At 45.0% G+C, this 13,599-nt stretch overlaps 1 protein-coding gene across 1 annotated transcript in view; it reads right to left on the reverse strand.

The window, feature by feature from the left end:
* ALK (ALK receptor tyrosine kinase) overlaps window positions 1–13,599 on the reverse strand; it is a 1,085,901-nt gene that overhangs the window by 87,622 nt on the left and 984,680 nt on the right. The window contains exon 12 of the mRNA XM_069072137.1: window positions 5,832–5,994. Within this exon, the coding sequence (XP_068928238.1) occupies window positions 5,832–5,994 (163 nt within the window). The remainder of the gene's footprint in view (window positions 1–5,831; window positions 5,995–13,599) is intronic.

Raw genomic sequence — 13,599 nt, forward strand, 5'->3', positions numbered from 1 at the left:
ATTAATAATTGCTCACTGAATTGAACCAAAGCAAATTCTCTTTTTAAGAGAGAATGGACAAAAAAATGGACATTTTTTTAAAAAAGAAAATGGCACAAAAGTGGCCCATCAACATTACTATAGGAATTTGCTATCCTCTCTAAGCTTGCTCCAGGCTCATAGGACTTCTTAGAGGAGGTCCCTAGTCTAGGTGCCCCAGTGCACACATAGTGTGTGTGTGCTGAGAGCAATTTGCTCTCCTTTTATCCACTTTCTCTTCCTGATCCCAGCCCCTTGTCCCATAAGGCTTATGCTTTCTTATCTGGGAAGGTTGGGAGGGCAAGCACAGGAGAGGTCATTGGTAGCCAGAGGCCAGGCCAATACAAATACTGTCTTTGGAGCATGATTCCCAAGAGCCTGTCTGGTGTCATTGAGTTGCTAACTTAATTGCAACCAAACTTCATTATCGCACTTCCGTATAGAATGCCTTCCTAAAAGCACTCACTCCAGCAAGAGCAGCCCCATAATGCACTTATCGTTTGGTCCCAAGAGTGGGGGCAACTCCACCATGAAAACATTTAGTGGAGAAAAAAGAAAACAAACAAAACTACTCCCCTCATCCTTTCCTTCCCAGAGGATTTAAAGATTGGAGGAGGGGAGGGGCATGGAATTACTCAGCCCTGTGCTATATTGCTACAGTAGGGGGCAGGGGGTTGCAAGGAACAAATGGAATCAAACATTCAACATCCAGTCTAACCCCCTTATTTTACAGACAAGGAAACTGAGACCCAGGGAGGCTAAATAATTTAGGAACATAGATCTAGAGCCAGAGGGGACCTCAGAGGCTGGCCAGCCCAACCCCCTTATTTCACAGATGAGGAAATGGTGGCTCCTGGAAGTTGGGTGATTTTTGCCTAGGGTCACCCAAGTGGTAAGCATCAGTGGTAGGATTTGAACCCAGGCTGTGATTCCAGACTTGGTACTCTTTCTATTTCTCCCCTGATGATTGTGAAGCTTTTTTTGTGGGTAAGGACTATGTCTTAATCATCTTTGTATCTCTTGGAGAGCCCAGGATAGTGCCTCACACATCCCATGAACCACAACCCATCTATGCCACCAGCTTGGCCCCCCCATCCACCATCCAGGGAAGCAAACTCTGAAGGGACTGCCATGTGTACTACCACCAACAGCAAATGAGGATCAGCTGCCACCACTGGGGCAAGTAAGCCCCAGCCGTCTACCTGAAGTAGTAGCCTGCTACCTATTTCAATCTGCCTGAAATACCAGGGCAACTTGAGGGAGACACCAGAGAGAGTATGTTCTAGGCATGTTTACCACCACAGCCCCTTGGAGACCTGTCAAGACAGCCCAGGATTCAGATACCAACAGATCCAGCAAGAGCAGAGCCCGGTTATCCGATTGGCCCTACTTCCAAACCAGCCCCCTTAGCCATCATCCAAGGAGTGCAGCCCTTATAGAGATGTGACCAGGCTATTACCGTGTTTCCCACTGTCTTATTATTTTTTTTGGAAAGAAAAACACCAGAGGGCTTATTTTCAGGGGAGGGCTTATGTTGTCCTGCCTCAGCTCTCCTCCGCGGCACTGCTCTCAATGGCGCCAGCAAGCAAACCACTGGGGAAGAACAGGATGATGCGCTCACTGCTGCAGCTCTGATTGGATGCAGCTCGGAGCGCGGCGTGCGTTTCACGGGGGGGGAGGGACGTGTAGTGCAGGGGATCACCTTCACTACAGTAGCAATCTCAATAGGGCTTATTTTCAGGGGAGGGCTTATTTTAGAGGAATCTTACCCAGTAAGGGGAGGGCTTATTTTCGGGATAGGTCTTATTATCGGGGAAACACAGTATCTCTCACACAGAAGATGCAGGAGCTCCCAAGGAACCACAGTGAGGCAAGACCCAGAAAAGAAAGTTCTCCAGTCCAGAGTTCTTGGCATCCCCACGTGGATCAACATCAGAAACAGATATGGTTTCATCAGGGTTTCTGTCTGTCTGCTCTGTCATTGGACCCTAAGGACTTCCCCACCTGGCTTTCAGTGGAAATAATAAAGCAGGACATTTCCTACTCTCAAGGTGCCCGCATTCTAACGCATCGCACTCCCTCCTCCTTCTTAGACTGTGACGTCTTGGGAAGGAAGGGCTATCCTGCCTTTTCACTTTATTTCCAGAGCTCGGCTTTTTTACTGTGCACTTAGTAAATGCTCTTCCACTTATTCAGTGCATGTTTACGTAGCCGAATTGTAAAGTGTTCTCCGTGGTCCGTAGTCATCCAACTTATAGGGCCACAGACAGGCATTAGAACTGTAAGGAGTAGAAGCTGTCTCGTTCAATCCCCCATTTGACAGATGAGAAAACTGAGGGCAAGGGACATTAAATAACTTTCCCAAAGGCCCACAGCTAAGTGCTGGAGGTGGGATTTGAACCTAGGTTTTTTGACTCCCGAGTCTTGTATTCTTCCCATTAGACCAGCCATCCATGGAGTACAGTTATGCCACACTGAAGTTGTTGTTGCTTTAGTTCATAAAGTAAGAATAATCAAGAAATATTCAATTCCCTCTGCAATAGGATTGGCTGGCACTTGTTCATCCTTAAGGAATCCAAGTATGTGGGTCCATTTTCTGTTGCACTTTTAGCAAGCACGTTAAACACCATTGGGCAATGGCAAAGCTGGAGTTGGGAGCATGGGCTGTTGGCTTAATCTACAATGCTATATAGCAAGGAAGGGGAAAGAGATCAGGAAGAATGAGTAGGGCCAGACGGACGACTCCCCAGGAGGGATATCCAACTCTCACAGGTTCCCATAACTGAATCAGGGTTGGGGTCAGAGGAAAGAGTAGCAGGAAGCGGAAGTGATGGACTGGGGAGTGGGGGGAGTATCAGTGAATGCTGAATGCAAGACAGAGGCTGACATGGCAAAACGACTTGAATGTAAGCTCCTTGAGGGCAGGCACCATTTTTCTTTCTGCTTGTGTATTTGTGCCCTGCTGCTTAACACAGCAAGTAGAACATCTATGGTTGTTTGCAGTTGTGTCTGACTCTTCATGACCCCATTTGGGGTTTTCCTGGTAAAGATATTGCCATGGTTTGCCATTTCCTTCTCCAGCTCATTTTACTGATGAGAAAACTGAGGCAAACAGGGCTAAGTAACTTGCCCAGGGTCAAACAGTAAGTGTCTGAGGTCAGGTTTTCACTCAGGAAGATGATTTTTCCTGACTCCAGGCCCAGCACTCTATCCACTCTACCCCCTACCTGCCCTTATACCACTGTGGGACCAAAGAAGAGACTTTGGAAGCTCAACGAAAAGTTCATTTGTTCTACTAGAAAGACAACTTAGAGTCCACACCCCTAGTCAAGCTGACTTTTGTCCTCATATTTCCACAGAAGTTCCTCTTTGCAAAGGGCAACAAGGACCTCTTTTTCATCAAATCTAGGGATCTAAGGTATTAACCTCATCAGATGGTAGATTTTGAAATAGATGGGATCCCAGTGGGTGCCTAGTCAAACTCCTTCCTCTTATAGATGGGAAAACCGAGGCCCATAGGAGAGAAAGAACATTACCACAGTTAGAAAGCAGGTGGAGAAGAACCAGGAAACTTTGCCTTGGCCAAAGCTAGGAGGAGATACTGACTCCTGTACCTGGGACTGGTGCCACTATCCACCTAGCTGCCCAAGCCTGAAACCTTGGCAATTCATTTCACACATCCAATTCGACTCCAGCTCTCCATGACTGCCTTTTAATATTCTCTACTCATCATTCAAGGCCTAGCTCAAATGTCACCTCTTCCATAAAGCCTCCCCAGATCTCCACTACCTTTTGTGCCCATTCGAAAGTGTTCTTTCTCTCCTCAGATTTTACAAAACAGGCATCCTGATGTAATGCGAATGTAAATTTTAAAGATCTTCCCTGCCCCTAGGCTAAAGTGCACCAGAAGCCTGGGGAGGGAGGTTTGTTTTTCAGTAGATACTTTTTGATTGGCCAGTGGGTCAAAAAGGTTGTTACATTCTCTGAGCCAGGAGAAGGCTATATAAGCACTGATGTATAGCTTTGTTTTGGGACTCACTTTGAGAAGTATTCTGTGATTTGATCTGAATTCTGGGAAGCCGTTGTTGAGAGTCCCCCGGCTTTGAAAAACCCAGAATGTGGAAACCCAGATGTTGACTGGGTATGGATGTAATGGTTGGACAGTTTGGAAATCTGTCTACTTGATGTTTCTGTCTTGATAATTATGCCTGTATACTTTGAGGTTCAGGGTGCTGACCTTTTCTCCTGAACAAGGTAAACGATATATGTCTGACTGATTAAAGTAAGCTTGTTAACCCATTTTGAGTTGCTTTCCTTTAACAAAGCAGATCCAAGAACCTGTGGTAGCTGCAAACCCTGAGGACGCTTGGGGTACTTGCTGCTACACCTGACTTAGGAGCTTAAGTGAGAGACTCTCTTTGCATGATATCTTCTGGAAAGTTCTATAGTTACTGAATAATTATCATATAGTCATGTACATCTTAGGCATATGCTGTATGCCCTTGCTATACTGTATTTTCCATGAGCGCAGGGCCCATGCAACATATATTAATGATCTCTATGTCTTTCCAGGTACACGGACCAGTGCTCTACGGAGGGCAGGTGCTTAACAGAGCACGGTGAATGAATGACTACCCTGTAAAGCAGGGGTGATGATCATCTTCTTCATATGGTAAAAGCAACAACATCCTGCTACTATCATTATTACATTTTGAAATTCTACATTGAAAGACACTATGGCATAATGGTAAGAAGGCCAGCCAAGAAAGGCAGTGAGGTGATATGAAGGCCAGCCAAGAAAGGCAGTGAGGTGATATAATGGATAGAGCTCCGAGGATGGAGTTGGGAAGACCCATGTTCAAATCTAGCTTCAGACACTTAATAGCTGTGTAACTCTGGGCAAGTCACTTAACTGCCACTGGCCTCAGTTTCCACAGTCTTTAAAGTGGGGATAACCTTAGCAACTACCTCCTAGGGTTGTTATGAGGCTCAGATGAGATAATTGCAAAGCATTTAGCAGAATGCCTAGTACAGAGTAAGGGCTATATAAAATGTTAGCTCTGCCTCTGATACATACTAGCTGTGTGACCCTGGGTAAGTCACTTAAACTCTCATTGTCCTGGGCAATTCTCTAAGACTATAGTTTATAGAAGAATAGAGGGAATTTATACACAGGGAGTTTCCCACATGTTTGTCCCATATATAATGCATTTATATATATATATATGAATATATGTATGTTTCCTTATATATATATGCACATGCATGTTTTAGGAGAAACAGTGGGCTATAATGGAATTCATCTCAAGTTACTAAGAATCTAAGAGAATATCGGATTTGGAGTGGTGAGAGTGGGTGTGGTGAAATGTATCCATCTTAGATTAATCCTGTAAAGATGCTATCACCTACCTTTGAGCTTTTCATACTTATCTGAAAAATGGGCATAATATTTAGAGAACCCAAGTTGTGAGTAAAGTCCTCCATAAAGTGTAAAGGGTTATATAAATGAAATATTACAGTTGTCAGTGATTTTGTACTATTCCCTCTTGGACTGTTGGCACCATGAAGTTATCTGTGCCTGGCACAGTGCTCTGCATACAGTAGGTGCTTACAGAAGACTCTGAATGTCTTTCCATGCAAAAGAAACACCCTGGACTCAAATTCCATCCAGAAAAGGCAAGCTGTGCCCTCCGTCTGCCTTCTCCCCTCCCCCATCCCAGCTAGAGCTGCTGTGATCATCCTTTTTTCTGCCCCTCTACATACACACACACACACACACACACACACACACGTACACACGCACACGCACATACCTGTATGTGTCGGTGGCTGGCACCTTCCAGATCTGCACTCCTTTCAGGGCACCCTCGCTGACCACTACCACGCTCAAGTTGGAATTCCTGTAGGCATTGTTGCATTGGGTCTGCGTAGGTCCCTGGGGCCCGCTGGCTCCACATGTGGTGAATAGCCAGTGAACTGTAATAAAAGACAAGGAAAAGGAGAATCAATGGCTATTCTTTTCCCTTTGGCTTTTCTTGAGAACTCCCACCAGGGGGAGCCCTGTGCACAGCCAGGTTTCTCTCTACTCCTCTGCTTAATCTGTTTTTCCACCTTGTCTTTGTCTCTGTTTGCTGGCCCCCCATGAAGTCCATCCTTGAGGTTTGATAGCACCTCCTCCAAGGAGCCTTCCTTGACTGTCCCCACCCCACTCCTTTATCCTATTTTTTCCCCTAACAGTTAAAAACACAGCTTCTATTATAAGGAAAAAAGGCATTGTGCTGTAATAGGACAAAGCATTTGTTTTGAGAATCCTAAGGGGGTAGGTCTAAATCCTGACTCAGCTACTCAAAATTTTGAATGATATATTTTGTTTCACATCACATTTGTTTCTGGATAGATCCCCTCCTCTCTCCTCTACACAGGGAGTTATCTCTTGTGACAAAATGTAAAAAAACAAACAAACCCAACCCAGCCAATTCAGTAAAACATCAATCCCGCCTGACATGATTATGACCAACTTTTCACAGGGAGGAAGGGATGGCTATCCGGCTCTGCTACCTGTGAGCTATGTGACCTTGGAGAAGGCATTTCACCCCTTTGTGCCTCGGTTTCCCCATCTATAAAACGTCCAGTTCTAAACCCTCTGATCCTATCCTTATTGATAGAGCAGTTATGATGACGAGAATAACCACAGTGAGATTTTGCTTCGTCTCTGTTCTCTTTCACTTCATTTCTCCTCTCCCCGAGGCAGGGGCTGCGCTCGCTGCACCTAACATGGAATTCGACATGGGACAGAAACTCAATCACAGCCATATCCACGCCATACCTAAAGCTGTAGCACCTGCACTGCTAACTCCCTTAATTGGAAAAAGATTAAAACAGTAAAATAAAGGCCGTGTTAGCTACCTAAAATCACCACAGACAGTTGTAGTGAGCATGAAGCCAATTATCTCTGCTAGGCATTTTATTTTGTGCCCATGTTCTGCCCTAGACTTAGTTACTTTACCGATGGTTTCACAAGGCCAGTAGTGCTCGTGACCATCTAAAGCTTGTAACCCTAGGGCTCTCGGCCTTGCTCTGGGTCACTGAACCACAGTTGGTTATGACTTGAACCCTAGTTTTTGTCCTGTGCTCTGAATATGCTTTCTCCCCCTCCCTCCTCTTTTTCCTCTTCACCTTTTTCTCTCTCATTTTCTTTCTTTTCTTCCCTTCTCTCTATTCCCCCTCGCCCCTAAAGTGTAGTAGGAATAATAGGTTAGGAGAATGGAGTCCATCCAATGGTATTAACACTTTTGCAAAGTTAAGAGAAAGGAGCTCTGGTTTAGGAATGGGTGGGGAGGACAGGTGAGAATATGGAGGAAGAAAGGACCAGGATGGTAGTGCTTCTTTTGGGTTAGGTATGCTTAGTGTGCTGAACAAAATGGATAGCCAGAGAAGGGGAGCATGTGGGGCATAGTCACTGAAGGTTGGCAGGAAGTGGTGGTGTGAGTATACTCTAACGTCCTTGGGCCTCGCTTTCCCCTTTTGTAAGAAGAAAGGATTGGACTAGATGATAAAAGGCAGCATGGTGTATTTGTTGTGCACAAATGGAGCAAGACAGAAGATCCGCGAGATTAAAATTGGAAGTGGATTTTATTACCGCGGGACTGCCGGGGTCACATACACAAATCAGACAGTAACCTGGCATGAACAATATGCCGGTTTTTATAGGGATTACAATAGTCAGGTTACATAAGCTGAAACTACAATGAGTGATTGGTCAGTGTATATTTGAATTTTCCCATGCTTTCCTATGCTGAGGTACAGGGAATCCAGAATGTGGAGATGGGGGTGGGGGGAGCAGGGATGAATGGAGCAGGGATTTTACTCTAGGCTGAAACCCCCACCCAGATCAATTAGGAGAGGGAAGGGGGGGGGTAAGTTATGCTAAAATGTCTGTTTACAGATCAATGGAAGGGAAGGGAGGGGTAAAAGTTATGGTAAAATGCCTGTTACAGATCAATTAAGGGAAGGGAACATGGGGTTGTGCTCAATATATTGAATAGGTCCTTGAACTTACGGCAGGTGGACTTGAGTTCAAATCTCTCCTCAGACATTTATTAGACCCTGCAAAAGCTACAGTTTCTCTGTAGAATGAGGAGATTGGACCTAATGCTCTCCGAGATCTTCAGGCCTAAATCTATGATCCCATCATCTCTAAGGTTCCTTCTAGCTCTGCTCTCTCCAAATTTGTCAGTGAATTCTTGCTTGCCAGATCTGATGACCTCATCTCAGTTCTCATTCTTTGGCATTTGACACTATTTAACACTCCCCTCCCCCCATATAATCTCTCTGGGTTTCTATATTGCTTTTATCTCTTTGTTCTCCTTTTACCAATCAGACCATTTTTTTTTCAGTTTCCTTCATTTATTATTTATATGCATTATGTCCACTAGCAATGGACATTCCCTGAGGCTCTATCATGGACCCTCTTTTTTCCTACTTGGTGATCTCATCAGTTCCCCTGGGTTCAATCATTTCTATACAATGATTACTAGATCCATACATCCAGCTCTAACTTCTCTCCTGAGCTCCAGTCCTGATACATTAACTACCTTTTGGACATTTCAAATTGGACTTCCTGTAGGCTCCTTCAACTCAACATGTACAAAACAGGTTTCATTACCTGCCCTAACCTTTCCCCCCCTCCCCCGCCCCCAACATCCCATTCCTCTTCTGAACTTTACTTTTTCTGTTACCTTATCATTCTTCTGCTCTCATAGGTTCAAAACCTTGGTGTCATCCTTGACTCCTTACTCACACCCCAATATTCAATCAGTTTCCAAATCTTATCATTTCTGCTTCCACAGCATATCTCATACACATCCCCTTTTCTCCACTCACATGGCCAAACTTGTAGGCTTGGGTCCTTATCACTTCTTGCCCTCACTATTGTAATAGCTTCTCTATCAGTCTCTCCACTTCAAATAACCTTCCCACTCCAATCTATCCTCCACACAGCCACTGTAGTGATTCTCCTATTGTGTGTAGTAGGTCTGACCATTTCACTTCTCTACTCAGTAAACTCCAGGGGTTCCCTATTACCTACAAGATCAAATATAAATTCATGTATTTTCCTTTCAAAGTCCTTTACAAGCTTTGTCTCATCCAGTCTTTTCAACCTTATTACACATTACTCCATTCCTATCAATTAATTAATCAACAAACATTTATTAAGCACCTACTAAGTGCCAGGCCCTGTGCTAAGAGTGGGGGATACAAAGAGGCAAAAGACAATCACTGCCTTCAAGGAGTTTATAGCTTAGAGGGGGAGACAACTGGGAAACAAAAGCAAGCTAAGTACAGGGCAAGGCATTGGAGGCTGGGAAAGCTTCCGGTAAAAGGCAGGATTTTAACTGGACCTTAAAGGAAGCCACTGGATCATCACAGCAACCTCAGTGGTTGCTTCTCTATTTAGATGCAGGCACAGAGGCTCCAAAGCTTTGCAGGAGGAACTGGAGCTTTGGACAGTCCTACCAAATGCGTGGGATTTAAGTATGGATTTGGGATGGATAAATGGATGTCCTTAAAGGACCAGAATGACAAAGATTGGAGGAGTCCATCAGGTTGGCTGTAGGGTGATCCCTTCATTGATGAGAGCAACTTTGGATGCTCTTTCCCTAAGAAGGCTTATGTTAGCGGAGGGAAGATTGACTCCACTGAAATCACTGCTCAGTGAAACATTAGTTCCTTGACCTTCATCAGCCCCTTTCAAGGACTCTCATTTTATTCTCACCATGGACCCCAGAGTCCTTATAACATCTCCAGTGACCGATGAGCCCCTTTCAAAGCCCCAGTGACAGGAATCACACTGTCTTCCACACTCTAGCAAGAGATGCCCTTATGGAAAACTGAAGGGAGATCTCAGCTGTATGTCTCATTCTCTGCTGCTTTTTCCCTCCTGCAGGCCCACTGGAGAGGTCAGACCAACCCCAGCGGCCCACCAGGTTCCAGGACTGCTTGAGAGAAGGGTGATCTCTTTGTACATGTTAACCAATTCCCTTCTAAGTCTTCGGGATATGTGCAGGAAGCTTCTTTCTCCCTCTCTCTTCTCTCCCTTTCATCTCCTTTTCCCTCTTTCTTCTTCTTTTTCCTTGTCTTCTTCCTTCCTTCCCTCCCTCTCTCCAGTAGCTCGGGAGGGGCAATGACACTTCATCTGGAAGTGTTAAGGAGGCAGTAAGATGAAACTACATACCTCAGTAGCTGCCGTAAATAAAAGAGAAGAGGTGGGGGAGGGAGGAGGCAGTTTTAAAGAGGGGCAAAGGAAAAACCAAACTATCTTGGTGGCAAGGAAGATAAAAGAGAGAAGGTATAGGGGAAGAGGAAACTGTAGGGAAATAGGAAGGGGAGAGGGGGAGAGGAAAGGAGAATGAGGAGCTGTGCCCTGTGCACAGTGCTCCATCTCCCACCTCCGTGAGTGTGCATAGGCTATCACCTGTGATGCCTGGTCTCCACTCCTTCACTTTTGCCTCTCAGTATTCCTACATTCCTTCAAGACTTAGCTCAAGCCTCATCCCCCTCACAGTCTTTTCTGATCTCCTTTGTCCCCCTAATTGTTAATGCTCTTTTGCCCAGAGGTTCCTTTGTATTTATTATTTCGTTAGTATCTTGTATTTATTTATGTTTTCTCTCAGTAGAATTCAAGCTTTTCCTAATTTCCTATTTCTTAAATTCTTGAGTCTCAGCTCCAGAAGAGACCTCAAAGGATCTGTCACTGAGAATTAAAAGGCTACATAGAGGTTCAGTTCCTCTGTTAGGAGGATCTAATAAAATTATGTCTGTAAAAGTGCTTTGTAAATGGGAGATGATACAAGTTATGCTATGGGTACGTGTCAAGGATTTATGCAAGTTCTGGAAATGTGTATATATTTAGACTTAGAACAAGAAGGGATTTTAACTGGTCATCGAATCCAATGACTTCATTTCACAGATGAAGAAGCTGAAGTTAAGTGATTTGTCCAAGGCCACACAGTTCCAAATTGTTTCCATTGTACTCCTCTGTCCCTTAAGGCCCAGTGATAGACCAGATGTCTGTTCTCTAAGGACTAGCCTGGCTGAATTTCTAGGGAATCATCACTTGGTTGGCAATCAGAGGATGACCACCTACTAAGCTGAGGAGACATTGTGATCTGTCTTGGTGGAGCGGGTGTCCTTGGTGACAAATATCATAGATCTTTGAAGTATAGAAATAAACGAAATCGGGATAATGATAGGAACTACCTGACAGGGTGGCTGTGAGGAAAACTTAAAGCTAGACATGAATGTGAATTATTATGTGAGTGCCAGTGGGTGGAAGTCACCTCGAGGGAGACATCTGCTCAGTGTAAGGGAGAGCATTCTAACAATTAGTGCCAATCCTCAAAATGGAATGGCCTGATTGGCTCAGTAGTAAGTTTGTTATTTTTTTGGGGGGTGGGGGTGGGGAGGGTTGCTATTCATTAGCAGCTAGAGATGTGCAGAGGAGAGGCATGCTTTGGGCAAGGCCTATATTAAATGATTCCCACATGCCATATTAGATAGAGTGCTGGCCTTGGGTCCGAGGAGACTGGGGCTCAAATTCCAGTTCTGACACTGACCAGCTGTGGTGCCTGTGGGTAAGTCACAGGATATCTTAGCCTCAGTTTCCTCATCTGTAAAATATGGATGATAATATCTATAGCATGGACCTCATTGGGTTGTCAGGAGATCACATTTGGTCCTAGAATGTCCATTATTAGAAGGAGGATTCAATTCCAGTATTCTATTTTTTTCTGCTCAGCTTGGGGGAGGGGAGCGGCTCCTTGCCATTAGTAGGGTACTTCAGAATGGCTTCTCAGCAGTCCTCCCCTCCAGCCCTCCCTCCTTCCTCCCACCTCAGCCCAACTTCACCTGAACATTAACCCAAGAAGAACCTTTAGCTCTTTAAAGGCCACTGAAGGAGGGAGATACCCATGGGGCTGAGCAGAGCTAAGCGGGATGTGGAACTGTATCTCAGGCAGAGCCAGGAAATCTGGGGAGGAATTATAATTAAAAGCATCCCTCCCAAACAAATAATGCTTAGCACATTCTCTTATGATGATGGAGGAGCCTCCTGCCTGCTGAGGAGATGCAAGCTTAATGATCTCAATCGAGGCCTGCTGAGCTCGGAGTTCCTGAATTTATTGTCTCCCGGTTATATAACCTTTCCCTGAAGCAAACTGGGGAAAATGTGTTTCCTCCAGTGACTGTGGGATGAGAGTCAAAGATAAATGGATGTTTGGGGTTGAAGTGATGGGATTCATTCTTTCTTTTTGGTGGTTTTGTTATAATGGTTCAGGGGAAACCTCTGGTTCTGGGGTAAGGAGATCTAGGTTCAAATCCTGACTCTGTGTGACCTTGGGGGCTAATCACTTAACTTTCCTGGACCTCAGTTTCCTTATTTGCAAAATGAAGGGATTGGGCCAAATGGCCCTTGGGGGCTTGTGATAGTGTGTCTCTAATGATAACAGTTCACATTTCCATTGCCCTCCAGTTAATACAATGCACCTTCCTCAGGACACACAACTCCAAGAAGTAGTAGCACTTAATTTTTATCCTCATTGTACAGATGAGGAAACTGAGACTCAGATAAAAAAGATCACATGAACAGTAGGCATCTAGGTTAGGAGTTGAATCCAGGTCACCAGACTCCCAAACGCAGGTTTGCTCCCACTTCCAATGAGCCCAGCATTATTTTTTTTTTCTTGTTTCAGATCAGACTTGCTATTTCTTTGGTAAAGGGAGCCCCCATTGAGGAAACTCGCTCTGCTAAAGCAGATCAGCACCTGCTCCGTGTGATACTAATGACAATTAAAGATTCCCCTGAATTGGCTTGGTTTTCAAATTGATTGTGTTAAAACCCAGAGCTTGTTAATCCCACCTGTGGGATGGACTTGTTGATGTGAAAAGAAAATCCTGAACTGGGAGGAGCTGGTGACTTAGATTTGGAGAGACAAGAGAGAGGCAGAAGAACTTTTTGGAAGCAGCACCTCGTGGAGGCAGAGAGAGACTGAGAGAATTGCTGGGGGCCACTTTGAATTGCCCTGGACTTTTGAGACCTGCCCCCTGAGCTGCCAAGGACTGAGGAGACATGGCTGTTTTGCTGGTACTTTGTCTGTCTGTTTTGACGTTGTTTTGCCAGATTTGTCCACTGGTGAAAGACAGTCCTTTTGTTGAAGAAGTCCTGGAACCTGGCTATTGGCTAAGAGGTCCTGAGACTGTCCTGCAGACAGAGAGTGAATACTGTCCACTGGTGAAGGACAGTGCTGTTGTTGCAGGGGTCTGGAGACTGTCCTGCAGACAGAGTGAATACTGTCCACTGGTGAAGGACAGTGCTGTTGTTGCAGGGGTCTGGGAACCTTTCTGTTGGTTCAGAAGCCCTGAAGAAGGATTTTCTTGTTGTATGTTTGCAGAAATCCTGGGAGAGGGTTTTGCTAATGTTTTCAGGGGTTCTAGGACTGTTCTACAGACAGAGGATGAATTAATGAAGAGACTGGCAATGTATCTTGTGGCCTTGCTAAGCCTTGTCTCCCCAGGAACTAAGAT

This window comes from Petaurus breviceps, unplaced genomic scaffold (genome assembly GCF_028583685.1).
Source record: "Petaurus breviceps papuanus isolate PSGF00001 unplaced genomic scaffold, PetGlider_PUasm1.0 90845, whole genome shotgun sequence".
NCBI classification, from domain to species: domain Eukaryota; kingdom Metazoa; phylum Chordata; class Mammalia; order Diprotodontia; family Petauridae; genus Petaurus; species Petaurus breviceps.